Genomic DNA, 22,860 nt, shown 5'->3' on the forward strand with positions numbered 1-22,860 from the left:
CTGTAGAAGAGAGCCCATTCCTTTGAATTGTAAACTGCATTTTAAAGCCTATATCCCTGGCGGTTTTAATTAGTGTAAAGGCCCAGATTTTATGCAGCAGTTGCTTATCTAGCAGGTAAAGATGAAGATGCTTGCTTATTTACTTATTCAGGAGTCAGTTACCAGTTTTCTTAAATATAGCCTATTTTAGACTGCCCTGTCCCATCTCCTCACTGTCCTGGGGTCCTGCCCCTCTCTGGCCCAATAGGAAAAATGGGGGAAAAGAACCCTAAACTTGGAGTCAGAGGGGGACCCATGGGTAATTTAGGCTCTTCTACTCTTGGCTGTGGTATCCTGGCTAAATCCCTTGTCCCCTATTTCTAAGAATGAGGGCATATACACTACATGCTCACTAAGGTCCCTGCAAGTCTGACATTGCATAAGTCTTTGGGAACAAGTCTGGTATTCCCTTCACTCCCCATCACCCCTTCCCCAGTAGGTTCATCCCCCTCCCCTTCCCCTCCCAACAATCCCTCTACCTAGTTCTTAGCTCGTTGCTAAGGACTGGCTTCAGAGGGCTGCAGACACATTGACCTCAGTTACGATGCTAATCTGAGGCAGAGCTTGGCCCAGAGAATGGGAGTGGTGGATAGCTTATCAAGTCAAGAAGCTTTTGCTGAACAGAATGTCAGGTTTTTTTTCCTAGGGCTCCCACTATAAGCTACGGGAGACCTTGAAGAGCCAAGAAAGAATTTGGTAGTATGATTGACTTCATGGTTGATCTGCAGTTGTGGGTATTTTGGCCAGAAACTAGAAAAACATACCTGAGACCCCTTTTGCAGTGGTCCCTACCATCTAAAGCAGGGCCACAACTCGCCCTTCTCATCATTTCCTGGGATATTGTCCTTATAGCTTCCTCCCTAGCTTTTATTAAGCACTTACTATGCCCCAGGCCTTGTCAGGTCTGCCTCTAACAGTTGCAGGGCAGAGCAGGAGTACAAATGGAGACCTACTATACAAAATTCTAAAAATGTGAAAGTTGTAAGTGATGCTAACAAGTTATTAAATATGTTCATAACAACCTGGAAGACATTGTCTGAATTTAGAACTCTTGGGCTCCGAGATTCCATATCCGAACCTGGCAGTTTAGGGAAACTAGTATGGAATGTGTTTCAAGTGGACACTTCTCCTTGACCCCTGCAAGTTCCTCACCTAGAGTGGCATTCCATTTCCAAGTCTATTCTCTGCAGATCAGAAAACTGGCCCTCATGTGACATGGTTTCTGGCTGCCTCTCCTCTGATGTGCTCTAGTCTGACCTTGACCCTCATTCATCTAGGATCTGTCCATAAATAGTAATGGTACAGCTAGTAGAGCAGAAAAGTATTTGCGATGATAATAATTACTAGGCAGTACCAGAGCTGAAGATCTCTGAACTAGCATCACACTCTCTCCTCCTCGTCTTAGTCCATACCCCAGACTTCAGTCAAAGCAAGTGGCATCTCCTTGGGCCAGAACTTCATGGATTTGAGCTGAACCACCCTGAGAGTGTTATCTGATGCCCTCACAGTAGCCCCATCAACTTCTTATAAACCGTGGATGGACAGAAAATTAATGCTTGAATGGCTTGTCATCCAGGTAGAAGAGGGGCTGTCAGAACTATCAGGAATGGGAGGCCCAGGGGAACCAAAATGCATTGAATATTTCCTGCTACATACCAGACAGTATGTTAGATGTTTCATGGGTAAATCTTTGTCCCCCTCTCTGCTTAGTGAATTTTGATGATTGAATACAAAGGTAAGCTGAGTGACAGAAAAGAGTCTGTCCTTTCCAAGCTAATTCCAGACCTAGCACAAGTCCTTTATTTTTTTCTTCCTGTCTTTCTTTCAAGTGCCTCTTATCCTCTCCTGTTCCCTGTCCCATCTCCCATTTGGTATTTTTGTTTTATAACTCTTCTGTGTGTACATGTAAGTAATTCAAACATGGGAGGATTTCTAGTGTCCCTGAAATCATTGCTCTGTTCTGTCTGTTGCTAAGGCAGGATTTCTCTTGAGAAGATAATGTTCTTTTGCGTTAGAGGTAGGAGAACAAGATTTTATGAAAGTATAGTCCCTGGGGTCTGAACATCTGGGTTCAAATATTAGTTCTATCCTTTGGTTTTGTTTAATTTATTTTTTAATTTAAAATATTTTTACAAACATTCCCTTTTCCCTTTCCCTCGGTAACTTCTCATCAGCTCTCTGTCTCTGTGAATTTGCTATTTCTGGTCATCTGATCAGTGTTCTCATACAGTTTGTCTTTATTTGCCTTGCTTATTTCACCAAACATAATGTTTTCAAGGTTCTTCATGTTACAGCATGTCTCATAACTTTGTTTTTTCTTAGGGCCAAATACTCCATTGTGTCTGTCTACCATAGTTTGTTTATCCGTTCATTTGTTTGTGGACATTTGGTTGTTTCCAGCTTTTGGTTATTGTAACTAATACTACTATAAATGTCAGTGTCCAAGTATCTGTTAGTGACCCTGTTTTCACTGTTGAAAAAGTGTCTTGTATTTACATCGACCTACCCTGGATAATTCAGAATAACACCTCGATCACAAGATCTTGGTTTAATCACATCTATGAAGTTCCTTTTACTATGTAAGATAATATATTCACAAGTACCAAAGATAGGGTTGCAGACATCTTTTAGGGGCCATTATGAGTCTACCACATTAGCTTTCTCACTGCTATTCTTTTCTTCACTTCAGATGCAAATGCCTGTGTTGACCTTATCTATCAACATATAAACAGTTCTTGTCTCACCATTTGTTAAAGAGACTTGTTTCCCACTGCATGTACTTACACCCTTGTCAAAAATCATTTGGCCATAGATATGTTTCTATTTTTGGACCTTCAGTTCTATTACGCTGATCTCATTTGTCTTTGTTCCAGGACCACACTGGTTTGATTATTGTTATTTGTAGTAGTTTCAAAATGGGAAATGTGAATCTTCTAACTCTATTCTTCTTTTTCAAGATTGTTTTGGTTATTTGGGGCCCCTTGTAGTTCCATATAAATTTGAGGATTGGTTTTTCCATTTCTGCAGAAAAGACTGCTGGAACTTTAATATAGGGGATTATATTGAAGTTGTATATTGTTTTGGGTAATACTGACATAATTCTTCCAATCTGTGAACATGGGAAGTCTTACTATTTATTTAGGTCTTCTTTAATTTCTTTCAGCAGTGTTTTGTAGTGTTCAGTTTACAAGTCTTTTGTATATTTAAATTTATTCGTAGATATTTTCTTCTTTGAGATGTTTTCGTAAATTGTATTATTTTAATTTCCTCTTTGGAATGTTCATTACTGGTATGTAGGAACACAATTGGTTTTTGTGTGTTAATTTTACACCTGCTAGATGCATTTATTAGCTCTAATAATTTTTTGTGTTTCTTCTGTATAAGATCATGTCGTCTGCAAGTAGAGATAGTTTTACTTTTCCTTTCCAATTTAGATACCTCTTATTTCTTTTTCTTGCCTAATTGTTCTAGCAGCAACTTCTAGCACAGTATTTAAAAACAGTGGTGAAAGTGGGCATCCCCTTGTCTTGTTCCTGAACTTAGGGAGAAAGGTTTCAGTCTTTCCTCATTGAGTATGTTGTTAGCTGTTGGTTTTTCGTAAATGACCTTAATCATGTTGAGAAAGTTCCTTTCTGTTTCTATTTTTCTGAGGGTTTTTATCAAGAATGGATACTGGATTTTGTCAGTGGCTTTTCCCTATCTATTGAGATAATCCTATTGTTTTTGTCCTTCATTCTCTTTATGTGGTATATTACACTGATTTTTATATGTTGCACCATCTTTGCATTGCTGGGAGGAATCTCATTTGGTCATGGTAAATTTTTAATTGACGTATTTCTAGGAATTTTTCCATTTCTTCTAGATAATATACAACTGCTCATATAGTCTTTTTTTTTTAAAGATTTATTTATTTAATCCCCCCCCCTCCCCCGGTTGTCTGTGTCTATTTGCTGCGTCTTGTTTCTTTGTCCGCTTCTGTTGTCGTCAGTGGCACAGGAAGTGTGGGCAGCGCCATTCCTGGACAGGCCGCACTTTCCTTCGCGCTGGGCGGCTCTCCCTACAGGGCGCACCCCCTGTGCATCTACACGGGGGACACCCCTGCGTGGCAGGGCACCCCCCGCACGCATTAGCACCGTGCATGGGCCAGCTCCACACGGGTCAAGGAGGCCCGGGGTTCGAACCACGGACCTCCCATGTGGTAGACGGACGCCCTAACCACTGGGCCAAGTCCGCTTCCCTCACCTCTCTTTATTTCTGTAACGTCACTAGTGATATCACCATTTTCCTTTCTGATTTTAACTATTTACATCCATTTTTTTTCCTTGTCCAGATTCTAGTTAAAGGTTTGTCAGTTTTATTGATTTTTTTAAAAAGACCTTTTCAAAGCTTTCTGTTTTGTTCATTCTCTCAATTGTTTTTCTGTTCTCTATTTCATTTATCTCTAATCTTAATTATTTTCTTTGTGTTTACTTTGCTTTTGTTTCATTAGTTCTTCAAGATGTAAAATAGTTATTAATTTGAGATCTTTTTGAATATAGACAGTCAGAGATAAAAATGCCCCTCTGAACTCTGCCTTCCCTGCATGTCTTAAGTTTTGGAATGTTGTTCTTTGTTTTCATTTGTCTTTAAGTATTTCCTAATTTCTTCTTTAATCCCATTGGTTGTTTAAAGAGTATGCTGTTTAATTTCCATACATATCTGTGTATTTTCCAGTTTTCCTTCTGTTACTGATTTCTAACTTCATCCTATTGTGGTCAGAGAGGGTAACTTTTTATAATTTCATCTTTAAAAAAATTATTTAGGGAAGCAGACTTGGCCCAGTGGTTAGGGCGTCCGCCTACCACATGGGAGGTGCACGGTTCAAACCCCGGGCCTCCTTGACCCGTGTGGAGCTGGCCCATGCGCAGTGCTGATGCGTGCAAGGAGTTCTGTGCCATGCTGGAGTGTCCCCGTGTAGGGGAGTGCCATGGGCAAGGAGTGCGCCCCATAAGGAGAGCCGCCCAGCGTGAAAGAAAGTGCAGCCTGCCCAAGAATTGTGCTGCACACACAGAGAATTGAAGCAGCAAGATGACACAAGAAAAAGAAACACAGTTTCCCATGCCGCTGACAACAACAGAAGCAGACAAAGAAGAACACACAGCAAATGGACACAGAGAACAGACAACTGGGGTGGGGGGGGGGGAAGGGGAGAGAAATAAATAAAATAAGTAAATCTTTAAAAAATATTTTTATTTAGATTTCTTTTGTGCCCTAACGTCTATTCTAGAAAATGAGCTATGTGAAATAGAAAAAATGTATTTCAGAGTTCTTGGTTGAAGTATTATGTATATATTGGTTAGATATAGTTGATTTATGTTGTTCAGGTCCTCTGTTTCCCTACTGATCTGCTGTTTAGATGACCTGTCCAGTATTGATGCTGGTGTTTTGAAATCTCCAGTACAACAATATTTAGAACTATCTCTTTTCCCCTTCAGTTCTGTCAATGTTTGCTTCATATATTTTGGTACACTTCTTTTGGGTGTTTACGCATTACATCTTATTGAGTTGGCCCTTTTATTTATATAATGTCTTTGTATCTTATAAGAGTTTTTTATTTAAAGTCTATTCTGTCTACTATTAGTATAGCCTCTTTCATTATTATTATTATTATTATTATTTATTTCTCTCCCCTTCCTCCCCTGTTGTCTGCTCTCTGTGTCCATCTGCTGTGTGTTCTTCTGTGTCCTCTTGCACTCTTGTTAGCAGCACCGGGAATCTGTGTCTCTCTTTGTTGCAATTTCTTGCTGCGTCAGCCACTTCTGGGCAGGCTGCCACTTCTGGGCAGGCTGCACTTTTATCATGCAGGGTGGCTCTCCTTGCAGGGCACATTCATTGTGCGTGGGGCTCCCCTATGTGGGGGACACCCCTGTGTGACATGGCACTCCTTGTGTGCATCAGCGCTGCGTGTGGGCCAGCTCACCACACAGGTCAGGAAGCCCTGGGTGTGAGCCCGGACCTCCTATATGGTAGGTGAACACTCTTGTCAGTTGAACCAAATTCTCTTCCCAGTATAGCCTCTCTTGATTACTATTTGAATGAATTTCTTTTTTGATTCTTTCATTTTCAACCTTTTCATAGATCTTATACCTTTTTTCCCCTCTTTCCTCCATTAATGCCTTGTTTTGTGTGTAGATAACCTTTTATAATGAGCCATTTTTAATCACTTATCCTTTCCTTTTGTGTAGATTTTTAAAGATGCTTTCTTTGTGGTCACTGTGGATTATTTTTGCACAGTAAATATATTGCAATTTAGTTTGTGTTGATTCCATAGCCTACATATACAAAGCACCTATATCCCTATATCCCTTCCTGTGTCTATATCCCTTTTATGTTGTTCTTTTTTTTTTTAATATTTATTTATTATTATTATTTTTTAATTACATTAAAAAAAATATATGAGGTCCCATTCAACCCCACCGCCCCCGCCCCCCACTCCCCCCACAGCAACACTCTCTCCCATCATCGTGATACATCCATTGCACCTGGTAAGTTCATCTCTGAGCATCACTGCACCCCATAGTCAATGGTCCACATCATAGCCCAGACTCTCTCACGTTCCATCCAGTGGGCCCTGGGGGGATCTACAGTGTCCCGTAATTGTCCGTGAAGCACTATCCAGGACAACTCCACGTCCCGAAAATGCCTCCACATCTCATCTCTTCCTCCCGTTCCCCACACCCAGCAGCCCCCATGGCTACCGTTCCCACACCCATTCCACATTTTCTCTGTGGACATTGGATTGGTTGTGTCCATTGCACACCTATGTCAAGTGAGGGCTTAGATTCCACATGGGTACTGGATGCACTCTTCCCGCTTCTAGTTGTAGACACTCTAGGCTCCATGTTGTGGTGGTTGACCTTCTTCAACTCCATGTTAGCTGAGTGGAGTAAGTCCAATAAGTCAAAGTGTAGGAGCTGAAGTCTGTTGAGGCTCTGGGCCTGGGTGTCATATTATCAGTCCAGAGATTCAAATCCCCTACATATATCTTAAACCCAGCACCAACTACAATTCCAATAAAGTAGCATGCAAGTCTTGTGAAAAGAGATCCCCTCTGAGTCCATTTCCATCACGCAGAAACACCAGCTCCAAAGAAGGGCCATCTGTCATGGCAGTGAACCCCTTCTGCCATGACCATAGAACCCGTGGGTCTCTTTATCCCTCAAAAGAACCAATACCTGGGGTTGTATCTACCTTATCTGTCTCTTAGACTCTGTTCAGTTGTACATAGGGGTATTCCTTCTGACAACCTCCAGACTCTTTTTTAGAGACTCACAGCCTTATAATCTCATTTCTCCTTTCCATTTCCCCCTTACATTAGGTCAAACCGCTTCCCGAAGTCATGTTATTATATGTAGACAGGTAGTTAGGTATTATGTTGTTCTTGTCACAAGTTACATGTTTATGCATTGTGTGTACAGTAACAGATTTATGCATAGTTTTTATGCATTTGAATTTTGAGCCTTATGAGAGGTGTGACAATGTAATTATTTATGAATCCCAAAAAGAGAAAGGTTATGTTTGTAAACTAATGTATTCTGAGTGTGATGACCTTTGATTGTATTGGAGTCAGTTGGGGGGGGGACTTGATTGAATTACCTAATAGTAGGGCTTTGATACAGCCATGTCAGTAAGGCGGTGTAACTCAGGTTGAGTCCCCGCCCCCTTGGTGGGGCTATATAAATGGACATTCACTCAATAAGACACACAAGAAGAGAGTAGCCTAGAATGTCTGAGGTTGAGATGCCTGATTTACCCTTGTGTACTCTAGAAGAGGGAATCCAAAGGCTTACAGAGATTGGAATGCTAGAATGGATTCACCATTTAAGACCTGCCCCCCACACACACACATTTAACCAGGACTTTGAGGAGTACATTTGTAAGACTAACTCCATCTTCCCTGAAGAGCTCTGTGGTTGTTCTTCTCTGTAGTCCAGATATTACTGTGGAAACTGCTGTCATGGAACTAGAATCCTTAAACATGGGGATGATCAGATGATCAGCTGGTAAAAGTCAAGTATCAGCAGTTAATCACAAAAGACAAGGTGAGTGTGCCTACCACAATGAAAGGCAGACTTGAATCAGCAATTAGAAGTGTCAGAGTTGCATAGAGCTATGGCATTGGCTAATAGAACATGGGGTACCTAGAAGTGAAGTAGATGGGCAGTCTACTAAATTCCTACTTGATCTGTATAAGCAGAAGAGTTCTAGGTTTGTTTTTTTTTTTTAAGATTTATTTATATCCTCCCCCCCCCCCCCCCCCCCCCCCCCCCGTCTGCTCTCTGTTTCCACCTGCCACGTGGTCTTCTGTGTCTGCTTGTATTCTCATTAGGTGGCTCTCCTATCCTGGGACCTTCTGGAGTAGGAGAGAGGCGATTACTCTCTTGCACCACCTCAGCTCCCCTGTTCTGCTATGCTACATCTTGTTATTTTCTCTCCTCTGTGTCTCTTATTGGGTCATCTTGCTGTGCCAGCTCTCTGCGTTGGCTGGCACTCCTGCATGGGGCGGCTTTTCCCATGTGAGGCGGCATTCCCACACATGGCAGCTCTCCTGTGCAGGGCCACATTTCTTGCATGAGCCGGTGCTCTGCGTGAGCTAGCTTGCCCTCACCAGGAGGCCCTGGACAACAAACCCTGGACCTCCCATATGGTAGATGGGAACCCAATTAGTTGAGCCACATCTGTTTCCTGAGTTCTCTGTTGGATGAACAAAACCCTAATTTGAATTACAGACACAGAGAATCATGGCCCCTTAATCATTTCCCAGACAGTTTACAGACTCAGAGCCCCTTGAATGAGAAGAATGCCAGGTCCCCTTGGGGAAGGATCCTGTTACACTGCCCAAAATCTATACTGTTAATCTTCCTCCCAGCTTTCCTCAAGGAGACCTGCGGCCTTTTGCCAGATAACTGTGCACTGGGGAAAAGGAAATGATCAGACATTTGGGGGATAATTAGACACTGGTTCAGAAGTGACAATTAATTCCAGAAGACCCAAAACATCACTGTGGTCCGCCAGTCAGAGTAGAGGCTTATGGAGGTCAGGTGATGGAATTTTAGCTCAGGTCTGTTTCACAGCGGGTCCAGTATGTCCCTGGACCCATTTCGTGGTTATTTCCCCAGTTTCAGAATGCATAATTGGAATAGACATACTCAGTAACTGGCAGAACCCCTACATTGGGTCCCTGACTTGTGGAGTGAGGGCTCTTATGGTAAGAAGGGCCAAGTGGAAGCCTCTAGAACTGTCCCTACCTAGCAATAGTAAATGAAAAGCAATACCAGGTTCCTGGAGGGATTGCAGAGATCAGTACCACGCCACCATCAAGGATTTGAAGGATGCAGGAGTAGTGATTCCCACCACATCCCCATTCAACTCTCCTATTTGGGCTGTGCAGAAAACAGATGATCTTGGAGAATGAGAGTAAATTATTGTAAACTTAACCAAGTGGTGACTCCCAGTTCCAGCTGCTGTCCCAGATGTGGTATCATTTGCTTGAGCAAATCAACACATTATATCTCCTGGTACCTGGTATGTAGTTTTTTGGGTTTTTTTTAAAGATTTATTTTTTTAAATTTATTTCTCTTCCCTTCCCCTCCCCCCACCCGTTGTCTGCTCTCTATGTCCATTCGCTGTGTGTTCTGTGTCCGCTTACATTCTCGGCAGCACTGGGAATCTGTGTCTCTCTTTTGTTGCGTCATCTTGCTGCAACAGCTCTCCATGTGTGAAGCGCCACTCCTGGGCAGGCTGTGCTTTCTTTCGAGCGGGGCGCACTCCTTGCGCATGGAGCTCCCCTACACTGGGGACACCCCTGCATGGCAGGGCATTCTGTGTGTGCATCAGCACTGCACGTGGGCCAGCTCACCATATAGGTCAGGAGGCCCTGGGTTTGAACCCTGGACCTCCCATGTAGTAAGCAGACACTCTGTCAGTTGAGGCAAATCTGCTTCCCTGATTTATAGTTATTGATCTGGCAAATGCTTTTTTCTCAATTGCCACTAGTAAGGACCACCAGAAATAGTTTGCTTTCAGCTGGCAAGGCAAGCAGTATACCTTCACTGTCCTGCCTCAGGAGTATATCAACTCTCCAGCCTTATGTCATAATATTGTCTGCAAGGACCTTGATCGTCTCTCCTTCCCACAAGACATCACACTGGTCCATTATATTGATGATATGTTTTATAGAACCTAGTGAGCAAGAAGTAACAGTGACTCTATAGACATTTGCGTGAGAGAGGATGGCAGATGAATCCAACAAAAATAAAGGGGACAAAAAAAATATAAAGGGGTCTTCCACCTTGGTGAAATTTCTAGATGTCCCAGTGGTGTGGGACATGTTGAGATATCCCTCCTAAAGTGAAGGATAAGCTGTTGCATCTGGCCCCTCCTATGACCCAAAAAGCAGCACAATGCTTAGTTGGTGTCTTTATATTTTGGAGATAACACATTCCTCATTTGAGTGTTCTAATCTGGCCCATTTACCAAGTGACCAGAAAAGCTGCTAGTTTTGATTGGGGACTAGAATAAGAGGAGGCTCTGTGACAGGTCCAGGCTGCTGTGCAGGCTGTGCTGCCACTTGGGATATATGACCCAGCAGATCCAATGGTGAAAGAAGTGTTAGTAGCAAATACAGATGCCACCTGGAGCCTTTGCCAGGCCCCTATAGGAGAAGCACAATGCAGGCCCTTAGAATTTTGACACAGAGCCCTACTACCATCCTCTGCAGATAACTACTCCTTTTGAGAAACAGCTTTTGACCTGCTAATGGACCTTACTAGAGACTGCACACTTAACCATGGGCCATGGAAGAGAAAACTCGGGCCTAGTTTGTAGATGGTCCTATATGATATACAGGTACCACCCAAAAGTGGTCAGCTGCAACACTGCAGCCCCTTTCTGGGACATCTCTGAAGGATAGTGGTGAGGTCAAACCCTCCCAGTGGGCAGAACTTGGAGCTATGCACCTGGTTGTTCATTTTGCTTAGAAGAAGAAATGGCTGGAGGCACGTTTGTACACTGATTCATGGTCTTTTGCCAATGGTTTGGCTGGATGGTCAGGAACTTGGAAGGAACATGACTGGAAAACTGGTGACAAAGAGTTCTGGGAAAGAGGTATGTGGATAGAACTTTCTGAGTGGTCAGAAGACATGAAAATATTAATATTGTGTCCCATGTGAATGCTCATCAGAGGGTGACTTCAGCAGAGTGGATTAGAAGACCCGCTCTGTGGCAAACACTCAACCTCTTTCCCCAGCCACTCCTGTCATTACCTAATGGCCTAATGAACAGAGTGACCATGGAGGTGGGGATGGAGGTTATGCATGGGCTCAGCAATATGTATTTCCCCTCACCAAGGCTGACTTGGCTACAGTCACTGTTGCGTGCCCAATCTGCCAACAGCAGAGACCCACACTCAGCCCCTAATATGGCACCATTTCCTGAGATGATCAGCCTGCTCCCTGGTGGCATGTTGATTTCAGAACCACTTCTATCATAGAAGGGGTAGCTATTTGTTTTAATTGGAATAGACATATATTCCGGACATGGGTTTGCCTTCTCTGCATGCAATGCTTCTTCCAAAACTACCATCTGTGGTCTTACCAAATGTCTTATTTACTGCCATGGCATTCCATACAACATTGCTTCTGATCAAGGAACCCATTTCACAGCAAATGATGTGTGAGAATGGGCACATGCCCATGGAATTCACTGGTCTTACCATGTTCCCCGTCATCCTGAAGCAGCTGGATTGGTAGAATGGTCTTTCAAGACGCAATTATGGTGCCAACTAATATGTGCAGGGCTGGGATAATGCTCTCTACGAGACTGAATGCTCTAAATCAGTGTCCTCTCTGTTGCTATTTCTTCTAGAGCCAGGATTCACGGGTCCAGGAATCAAGGTGTGGAAATGGGAATGGTACCACTCACTATTACCCCTAGTGATGCACTAGGAAAAATTTTGCTTCCTGTCCCTGCAACTGTAAACTCTTGTGATCTACAGGTCTTAGTTCCAAAAGAAGGAGTGCTTTCACCAGGAAACACAGCAGTGATTCCATTGAAATGAAAGTTAAGACTGCCACCTGGCAGTTTACCTTTGGGTAAATTGTGCCTCTGAATCAAGAGGCAAAGAAGGGAATTACTATACTGGTTAGGGTGACTGATCCTTATTATCAAGGGGAAATAGGACTCCACCTACATAATGGGAGTAAAGAAGATTTACTTGTAATACAGGAGATCCTTTAGGACATCTCTTAGTACTGCCATGCCCTGTGTTTAAAGTCAACGGAAAATTGCAACAACCCAATCCAAGCAGGGCTAACAATGGCCCAGAATCTTCAGGAATGAAAGTTTGGGTCACCCCACCAGTCAAAGAACCACAGCCAGCTCAGGTGCTTATTAATGGTAATGGAAACATGGAATGGATAGTGGAAGAAGGTAGTGATAAATATGAACTTCAACCATGTAACCTGTTATTGAAACAAGGACTGTCACAGTCATGAATATGTCTTCCTCATTTTGTTATGATTGTATATGTAAATAAAACAAACATCTATTTTCTTCCCTAACTTTTTCCCTTATCATATGACATAAGTTGAATTAGTTTCATGTTGTTATATTTAAGGATGTCAAGTTTAAGAGTGACTATTACCCAAGGACTTACACCATATTCTGTAGGGAATTATGTGTTTTTGGTTGTATGCAGGACAGTTGGATATTGTTAGGCAGAAATATACATATGTATGTCTGTTGTTGTTTTATTTAGAGACTAAGTGTGGTTTAAGGTGATATGTATGGCTGCCAAGTTGACAAGGGGTGTACTGTGAAGGTAAGGCTAGTGTGTCAACTCTGCCAGGTAATTGTGCCCAGTTGTTTGGTCAAGCAAGCACTAGGCTAGTTGTAAAAAAGGACATTTATGAACTTTAATCATCAGTGAATTGATTGCATAGATGGCTGATTACATCTATAATCCAAAATTTCTTCCAAAACTACCATGCATGTACTTAACGAATGTCTTATCATCGCCAAGGAGATTGTCGTCAGCAATGAGTGATGTTTTATCCAGTCAGTTGAATGCTTTTTGAAGTGATTTCAGCATTGAGGGAGAATTTCCAGCTGTACTTTGGACAGCCAATGTCTCCTAGGAATTCATCAAGGACCTTCATTAGAGCTCCTGGTTTGCAGCCTGCCTGTGGACTTTGGATTTATGCATCCCTACAGTTGTGTGAGAGAATTTTATAACATCTCATACTATTTACAGATGCCTCCTTTTGGTTCTGTTTCTCTAGAGAACAAAGACTAATATAAAGAGGTAAGGGACAGCATTACAAATGAAGAAAATAATACTGGCATATATATTTACACATGTTGTTACTCACCTGGAGATCTTTATTTCTTCATCCAGCATCAGGATACCATTTAGTGTCTTTTCCTTTGAATATGGAGAACTCACTTTAGCATTTCATGTAAGGCAGGTCTAGTGGTAATGAACTTCCTCAGTTTTTGTGTCCAGAAATATCTTGGTTTCTCCTACATTTTAAGGAAAACTTTGCTAGATATATTATTCTTAGTTAACATTTTTTTTGTTTATATTAATTTTAGCACTTTAAATATATCATCATACTGGCTTCTGGCTTCCATGGTTTCTTTTGAGAAATCAGATGTTAGTCTTGTTCAGGATCTGTTATATATGCCATGTCACTCCTATCATTACTTTTAAGATTCTTTGTCCTTGGCATTGGACAGTTTGATCATAATGTATCTCTGTGTGGATCTTTTTGGATTCATCCTACTTGACATTTGTTGAGCATCTTTGATTTGTATATTCATATCTGTCATCAGATTGGGGAAGTTTTCTGCCATTATTTCAATATTTTTTTCTGGCCATTTCTATCTCCCTTCTCATTGTGGGACAGCTATGATGTGTTTATTGATGTGCTTTATAGTGTCCTAGTGGCTCCTCAGGCTGTGTTCCTTGTTTTCCATTCTTTTTTTTCCTTTTCAACCTGAGCAATTTCAATTGTTTTGCCTTTGAGTTCACTGCTCCTTTCTTCTTCCCAGTCTGCCCTTCAACCCCTCTATTCAACTTTTCTTTTCAGTTATTGTATTTTTGTTTTTCTGGAATTTCCATTAGTTCCATCTCATTATTGAAATTCTTATTTTGTTCATATACTGTTTTCCTGATTTACCTTAGTTTTTGTTTAGTTCATTGATCCTATTTATGTGAGTTGTTGCAAGATCTTTGATTAGTAATTCCAGAGACTGCTTCCTCCAGAGTATTTTCCATCAAATTCTTTTTTTTCTCCTCTGGGCCATTTTTCCTTACTCCTTGTATGTTCTGTAATTTTATTGTTGACAATTGGACACTGAGTATTATGTTGTGGTTACTCTGGAAATTTAGTTCTCTCACTCTATAATCCACAAGACAAAGAAGAAGAATAAAAAAAAGGGAAGAGGGATGGTAAATACTAACAAATGGACAAAACACTCACAAGGGGAAAAAATAACAAAGTATGTTATCTCTATGTCTCTTGGTGGGAAGCCAGAAGAAGCCTCTGCTTCTGAGGCCAAAACCTAGGTCATCGTCCCTGTTCATTGATTTCAGGGATCCACCAGATCCCAGAATTTTAAAAGAGAAAGAAAAACAAAAAAAAAACAGAAAAAGAAAAGTGCTACGCTATTTTTTTATGCCTGTGTAGGTGCTGATGGTATAAACCTAAAAGACATTGCTTTTGTGAGAAACCAAGGCTAGCATCTGCTGGACTCTCCGGTCCATCAGACTGAAAGGCACAAGGGAAGAAAGAAAAAACTGAACCAATGAAGAAGTGCTGTGAGTCTTTTAAGTCTTGGTAGATGGTTGGTGTGAGAGCTGAAGCTGTTTCTGAGGAGATGGCTGAAACCAAGGGCAGAGCCTATGATGGGCCCTCAGGGATATGCCAGACCAGGAATACCCATACACAGGAGGGAGAAAGAAACATTTTATGTCCAGGTGGATATGCTGGTGAGAGGTTGGATGCCTTGCTGCCCAGAAGATCAAAACTGAGGCTGTCAACCCCACAGCCCTGGCCCCAGCCAGCTGCTCACAGAATTCAGATTGCATGGCCACAGTTGTAGCCAACTGCATGGCTGAGCAACGAGGGCTAGCCACCAGTTCATGCTTTTACAAAAAAAATGAACTCCTAACAGCATCTCCTTTCCTCTGGCTCTCTTGTACTTATTCTAAATGTCATTCTGGTTCCAGATTTACCACCTATTTAATTCCAATGTCTTTCATTTGTCTAGTGGAGAGAGAGCGATTTGTAAAATTCCCTATTGTGCCATTTTGTGCCTGCACTTTCTTTTTTTTTTTTCCTTCTGTTATTTTGTTGTTTGTGTTGCTCATTGTTTGATTTTCTTTAGGAGCACTGGGAACCAAACCCAGTAACTCCCTTGAGGGAGGCAGGTGCTCAACTGTTTGAGCCACATCCGTCCCTGCTTTTTGTTTTTGTTTGTTGTTTGCTCATATTTTTTTTGTTTGCTTTTCTTTAGTAGGCCCTGGGAACTGAACCCAGGACCTCCTATGTGGAAGGCAGGTGCTCAACTGCTTGGACCACATCTGCTCACCTCCTTTCTTTTTTTTTTTAAAGGATGTACCGGGTATTGAACCCAGGACTTAGTACGTGGGGAGCAGGTGCTCAACCACCAAACTCCTCCTGCTCCTCCTTAATTGCTCTGATTTCTAATGCATGGAACCCACTCAAAGATATGGGGGGGTCATTTTGTCATAAGTAACAGTGATAGTACCCTCTCAGCTCCCTACCTTTAGGATGGTATAAGCTGACTGAACTTATTACAAGTCCAGCCTTAGAATCAGTTTCTTGTCCAGAATCATATTCTCAAGTCCGGCCTGTAGTTTCTTTGCAAACAGTACCACCTATTGGCCAGACTGTGCCAGCTCCTAACCTTGGAGAATTTATTTGAAAATGCTCTCAGCCTGGTAGGGCAAAGATCCAGATCTTCCCAGCTTTATACTCATTCTTCTGTAATTCACTGAAAGAAGATCCCTTCTGTCCAGAAATATTAGCTAAATATCCTGGTGTTTACAGTTAGATTAGGCTAATGAGCATTTTTACATGCTGCTTGGGATCTTCATTACCTTCTGAAATGGCTCTAGGATGGGACATGAAATGGGAATGCTCTAAAAGGGAATTGCACCAACCCATGCCAATGAACAGATAACTGAGCCTGGAAGTATAAATGGGGTGGCTTAAATTAAAGCCTTTCTTACTAAGATTTAGCCCCCTGTTCCCTTTCCTTCTCTATCCTGTGACCACCTGTAACCTGTCAGGGAGGGTGGTAGAGATTTGTACAGCCCTTTGCCACAGTATAGAGAGCAGTAGTAGGTACGTTATGATCTTTAAGTCAAACTAAGTTTGAATGAGTAATTATAAAATGGATAACTCTTTAAAAAATTAATTATAAACAAGTCTCAGAAGAATATGCTGACTTACTATAGTATGTAAATTGGCTTTAGCTCTGGTAAACAGAGTGATGAAGTTACAAGAAATGGCCTTTAGCAACAGTCTGGTTTGGGTTTGGATGCCCCTTATGGCAACTTAATGAACTTGTTGGAGTCTCAGTTTTTGGTATTATGTGAATAATAATAATACTCATTTCTTAGAGTCTTGAGATTATTTAATATTGTATGCCACTCAGCTCAGTGCTCACTGAGGCTTAGCATACCTTTTTCAAAATGACTGGTACTAATAAAGGTAGTCATAGTTAGGTCCATGTTAGAATCAGACTGTGAGCATTTTTCATATTCTGGTATTGTTCTCAAGCAAACATTAATTGGCAATGACCATGTGACATTTTTGCCATGATTGTGGATTGATGATCAGAATGTAAGGCAGCTCTGGATGATCTTTGAATTTAAATCCTGAATGGGGTAGCATTTGATATGAGCATAAAAGAAGGGGGAAAGTGTTTAAAAGAATTGGAGTCAAACAGAACAGGGTTCAGATGAGAGCCCTGTCATTCACTAGCATTGCAGCCTGTCAGAATGTGAGTTACTTCAATTTTTAAATATGGTAGCTCTACTTATAATGTGAGTACCAAATGAGAGAACATATGTAAAGCACCTGATATGAGGTTAGCAGTCAGTAAGTATCAACTCTTAGTAATATAACAAGAAAACAAGATGAGCAAAAACAGATGCTGAATGCTCTAGGAAGGCAAGAAGCAGACCCAGCCTCACAATGGCTCTCTCTATTCAGGTGGCCACCATGTCCTTGAAGATCCAGACAAGCAATGTAACCAACAAGAATGACCCCAAGTCCATCAACTCTCGGGTCTTCATTGGAAACCTGAACACAGCTTTGGTGAAGAAGTCAGATGTGGAGACCATCTTTTCCAAGTATGGTCGCGTGGCCGGCTGTTCGGTGCACAAGGGCTATGCCTTTGTCCAGTATGCCAATGAGCGCCATGCCCGTGCAGCTGTGTTGGGAGAGAATGGGCGGGTGCTGGCCGGGCAGACCCTGGGTAAGCATCTCTACAGCTTTGTCCCTAGTGTTCTCCAGAGTAGCTGCTGTCGCTCATCTCCAGCTTCCCTTTTATCCCCCTTTCTCATTTCCCCCTACCAACTATCACTGCTTTGAGATTTTAGAAATTAAGTAGTTAGAAAATTGATACACACAAGGGAGAGTTTTAGAAGCCCCTTTAAAAATGCTGCTATCAAACCTCTGCTCTCTCAGTGACTCTTAAAGACAAGCATTATGATTTTAGTTAAAATGCATATTCCCTAGAGAAAGGAAACACAGTGGATTAGCACAACCACACTGTGGGTTACAGATGATGTAGATTAGATCCTTTTCTGAGACCCAGGAAAAGGAGCTTGGAAGAATAAGGATTGCATACTAGTGATATGACCGTGCTGGTGATTGCTCCTTAAGTGTATACCGTGTTTGTGTGTATGTATACATACTTATGTGTATATGTGAATGTTTGAAAAGGGATATCTATACATGCATTCCCGAATATGTGGTATATGGATGTGACTGAGCATGTGGAGAACATGTGGACATACACCTTTGTACGTATGCGTGTGGGAATATATACATGAATATGTAAAAAGATATGCGTATATTCATTTATCATAGATGTATTGAGTTCCTTTCATGTTCTAAGCATTGTGCTAGGCATAAATATGTTTGTTTTGTTTTATTTGCATATGGACAATTATGTGTGTGATGTTGGTTGGAGCCGTGTCAGAATATACTTAAGACTACGTAAATTATGTGTGTGATTTTCTTACATAGATAAATAAATGTGTGTGTGAGGGTGTGTCTCTACATATTCTTATGTAACTGGTGTATGTTATGGCATGAGTATACTTGAGAATACACATGTGTTTGGTAAGTTTATGAGCATGCATGTTTGTGTCTGAATGTATATATGTAAACAAACATATCCCATATGATGTCTGAGTATGAGTCTAATGTTTGAAGGCTAAATGTATAAAGTCCATGTGTACATATAAGCCTGTAAATTAATGCATGTGTGCATGAGGATGCTGTGTGTATGGGACATTGCTGTCATGCCACCATTCTGATTCTGCCTGCCTCTCCTCCCTCCACACAGATATCAACATGGCTGGAGAGCCCAAACCCAATAGACCCAAGGGACTAAAGAGAGCAGCCTCTGCCATATACAGGTGGGCACTCTGTCTAGCTGTCTTGCCACAGAGGGAATGAACCCTGGTGGTGACAGTGTCCTGAGCTTAGAAGTTGGGGAGACACTGAGAGGTGAAGGCTTGTGGAGTGGGCTGAGCGGCCATTCCTAAGCCCTGGCCCTCTCCCCTTTGTTTCCCCAGTGGCTACAGCTTTGACTATGGTTACTTCCTGGATGACTTCTACAACAGGTGAGCAGGGGGAGGGGCGAGCCCAGGCATGAAAGACCGAGCTGGAAGGGTCCTAAGAGGTTGCTTGTGAAGCCCACTCAGTCCTCCAAATAGGGACCAAAGGCCAGAGATATGAACAGCCATTTGCCCAGGTTGCTGAGCAAGTCAGTGGCAGAGCTGGGACTAAGGTCCAGTTCTGCTGGTAACCAGGCCAGAGCACCTGCCACCACAGCACACCACATGGTTCTCCCACCCTGATTGCCCTTCCACCTCCTAGTTCTGGGGTGAGATTTGAGGGAATGGTATAGGAAGGGACATGTCAATGTAACCAGTTGGAATACAGAAGAAGGCACAGGCCATTTTTCACAGAGTTTGAGCCCTTGCACTTCTGCTTTTCAGTCATCTCACTTCTGAGCTACCTGTAATGAGCCCCAGAGCTCAGTGTGAACCTCTTTGTCTTAATTTTTATATCCAAGAGGCCAGCAGCCATTTGAAAGTCTGAGTTAGTCCATGGTAGGCTGTGCCTTCTGTCCAGTCCCAAGCCTACCTTGAGGTTTTAGGCTCCCACTCCAGTGACACCAGTCACATTCTTGAATGGGAATGATGGTAGATACTGATCCAAAGCTCTCCTTCCTGCTTCTCCCACTCCCAGTAAGCCTGTACTGCACTGTCCCAGGAAGAAAAACCTCTTGAGCCTTGGTTTTCTCACCTGTGAATAGTTTTAGGAGATAGTGTGGTATAGTGGAAAGCTCCCTAGCCTGGGACTCAGAAGATTTAGCTGCTAATCCCAGCTCTGCCACTGAATAGATGATGTAACTTTGGAGAAATCTTTTTCTCATTCTGTGAAATGGGCTTTGCATTAAGTGATCTCTCAGGGCTCCTCCAGCTCTGAGATTTTGTGGTTCAGTGATTCTGACCGAGGCCAGAGCCGCCCTTTCCCCTTAGAGGCAGAAATGCAGGGTCCAGGTCTGGGTCCGCTCCCACAGACTCTTCGTCTCTGGCCCTTACCTCCCCCATGGATTGGCTCCCTGAACAAAGGAGTGCCAAGGAATGGGGCATCAAATTGCTCAGTGGTGGCAGGTTTCCTAGCTGTCATCAGGAAAGTTGCCCAACTGTTACCCTCTTAAGGCTACTGTGCTTTGTAGAAAGGTAGCAGCAGACATGGTAGATAGGCTCCTACTCAGCCTACTTTTTGTCTGATCAGCCAGAAAAGAGGCCCTCCTGGAGAGGGCTGGATGATAGCATTACAGGGCAGCATATAGTCTAGGAGACCTGGGTTCTTTTTACATGCCTGCTGGGTTCCTGGCTTCCATCTCTGAAGTAGAGTAAGAAGGGTAGGGTAATTAAGGTGGTCTAGAATGAGGAAAGGGTCTTGGACTCCAGCCTCAATGCCTCCGAGGAAATGGGCCCCTAAGCTGAATGTCTCAATACCCTGGTCTTTCACCTAAAATAGGTGTTTTTAATCAAGTTCTCTCATTCTCTACCTTCACAGCAGCCCTGGGTAGAGTGGGAGAACACAGGATTTGGGGTAGCCATTCTCATTAGGCAGATGTGAAAACTGAGGCTCAGGCAGGCTTTAAGGATTGGCCCCTACTCCCACACCTCTGTTCTGGCTGGGGATTTATCCTACTTTGGCAAGATTTACAAACTCTGACCAGAGATTGGGTGGAAGTTGACTGTGCAGAAGCAGGGTCATGTAATAAGAGCAGGCCTGTGTGTCAGAATGATCTAGGAAAGGCTCTTCCTGGGGCTACTCTCAGTTTGCTCCTCTGTTGAGCAAGGCCAAAACCACTACCACCCTTACCTATACTGATGGCGGAGATAGATGTAGTGAGGATCCCAGCAGCCATCAGGGTCCCCAAGGCCTGCTGGGAGCAGGCGGAGGTGTGTAGTACAGGGTATCCAGTTCCCCAACAGCCATGCGGAGATTGGACTGGAGCCATGGTGCCCCCTAGCGGCCACAGGCCATGCTGCAGCCTCTGGCCCATTTGCCCTCACAGGCTCTTCGACTATCGGGGCCGCCTTTCACCAGTGCCAGTGCCCAGGGCGGTCCCTGTGAAGCGACCCCGGGTCACAGTCCCATTGGTCCGGCGTGTCAAAACCACCATACCTGTGAAGCTCTTTGCTCGCTCCACAGCCATTACAACTGGGTCAGCCAAGATCAAGTGTGAGTGACTATATCTTCTTTCAAGATAATTTTTTTATTTTTACCATTACCAAAATAATAGAAGTACGTTATTCTAACACAACCAGTGAGTACTTTCATGCATTTCTAAGAGAAAAAGACTGACATTTGTGAAAGATGAACTTGGGTTGGGCACCGAGCTTCCAGTGCTGTGGCATGGAGCCCAGCAAGAAAATGGTATTGTCTTTTCTCTACTAAGGACAAGGACAAGTTTACGTAAGCCCATTACTCCACATTCACTGGTGCACACATACTGCTCAGCACCCAGGAAATCTGATTGCAAAAGACCCACATCTATATACCTTAAAACACCATGTATGCTTGCTCAGAGTGCACAGAGATGTGCACACTACGCACCTGCATTCTTGTCTATCCCCTGTCCATTTAAGTTGAGAGATCTGAGGAGATGTCCAGATTCAGAGATGTGTGTTAGTTATTGTAGGGAGAGTCTCCAAAGAGTGTCAGGGGGACATCCCAGATGGTTGCTCCCACTGGCCTACCTTCCTAATTGACAAAATGGGCCTGGAGTCTTGTGATAGTGTCAAGCTCCCAGCCCCCAGGTGACAGTCCTGTTCTCCTTCTACTCCTAGTAAAGAGCAGTGAACTGCAGGCCATCAAGACAGAGCTGACACAGATCAAGTCCAACATCGATGCCCTGCTGGGCCGCTTGGAACAGATTGCTGAGGAGCAAAAGGCCAACCCAGGTCAGACACCGAGGTTCTTAACCTAGCTCAGTGACGAGAGATACAGGACAGAGTGTCGGGAGGACAGTGCATGGGGGAGAAAGGAACTGGGGTGGCCTCCATTCCCAGGAGTCCTGCAGACCAGTTCTATAAGCCTAGCTTTCTCTAAGGTGCTAACTGGGGTGGCCTCCATTCCCAGGAGTCCTGCAGACCGGTCCTGTAAGCCTAACTTTCTCTAAGGTACTACTCTGAGCAGCTGCCTTGGGCTGAGTTTTACCTACCCTACCCTCCTTTCCCTTCAAGATGGCAAGAAGAAGAGTGACAGTGGTGGTGGTAGTGGCAGTAGTGGCACCAGCAGCCGGCCACCAGCCCCCCAAGAGGACACAGCTTCTGAAGTAGGCATGCCCCAGGGAGAAGCACAGACTCGAGATGACGGCGATGAGGAGGGGCTGCTGACACATAGCGAGGAAGAACTGGTGAGGGCTTAATCGGTGGCAAGGCTGGGAGGGGCCAGGGCTGGGGTTTGCACTGCTGGTTGCAGGAGGGCAGCAGGGAAATGGGGAGCCTCTGAGCTGGTTGGCTCCCCTGTGAGCTCTTTCCTTCCCAGGGATTCTAGGCTTGTGGGGAAGAGGGAGGAATCAACAAGAAGTTGCCTATTTTAATCGCCAGTCAGAAGTCCCACTCAGAAGTTCTTCTGGATTCTCTTCTCAGCATGGGTTGGGGAAGGGAAGACTCAGAGGTTTGAGGGAACAGACCTGGTCTGCAGTGCTCTAGAGAACAGGGGTGGGATTGCCTGGGAGAGATAGGTATCCCTTCACCATAAGAGCATGAAATAAATTACATCATAAGGGAGTAAGCTCCCTGTCTATTACTGGAATTATTTAGGCCGAGGCTAGAAATCAGTTGACAGGGAGCTTACATTAAGTAGGGATGGTAGACTAGGTTCTATAAAATGTTTTGTGTACTTACTATTAATTTACCTAACGAACATTCATTAAGCACCAGACCCTGTACTCCACACTTTGATTCTTCATTTAACATTAACT

General features: G+C 43.3%; 1 protein-coding gene across 16 annotated transcripts in view; it reads left to right on the top strand.

Moving 5' to 3' along the window:
• Nucleotides 1-22,860, top strand: part of RALY (RALY heterogeneous nuclear ribonucleoprotein) — a 138,790-nt gene that overhangs the window by 94,738 nt on the left and 21,192 nt on the right. For 8 of the 16 annotated variants that reach the window (XR_011647309.1, XR_011647310.1, XR_009183198.2 and 5 more), the window contains 6 exons: nt 17,325-17,589; nt 18,688-18,760; nt 18,920-18,967; nt 20,947-21,113; nt 21,722-21,835; nt 22,118-22,290. Coding sequence is in view for 8 of the 16 variants with exons in the window: in XM_058286919.2 (XP_058142902.1) it covers nt 17,334-17,589; nt 18,688-18,760; nt 18,920-18,967; nt 20,947-21,113; nt 21,722-21,835; nt 22,118-22,290 (831 nt within the window). In the remaining 8 variants the exon portion in view is untranslated. Of the gene's footprint in view, nt 1-9,115; nt 14,900-17,324; nt 17,590-18,687; nt 18,761-18,919; nt 18,968-20,946; nt 21,114-21,721; nt 21,836-22,117; nt 22,291-22,860 lie in introns of those variants that run through there. The other 8 variants (XR_009183201.2, XR_009183200.2, XR_011647312.1 and 5 more) reach the window with 2 other exon arrangements.

Source organism: Dasypus novemcinctus, chromosome 24, assembly GCF_030445035.2.
Source record: "Dasypus novemcinctus isolate mDasNov1 chromosome 24, mDasNov1.1.hap2, whole genome shotgun sequence".
In the NCBI taxonomy this organism is placed as follows: Eukaryota; Metazoa; Chordata; class Mammalia; order Cingulata; family Dasypodidae; genus Dasypus; species Dasypus novemcinctus.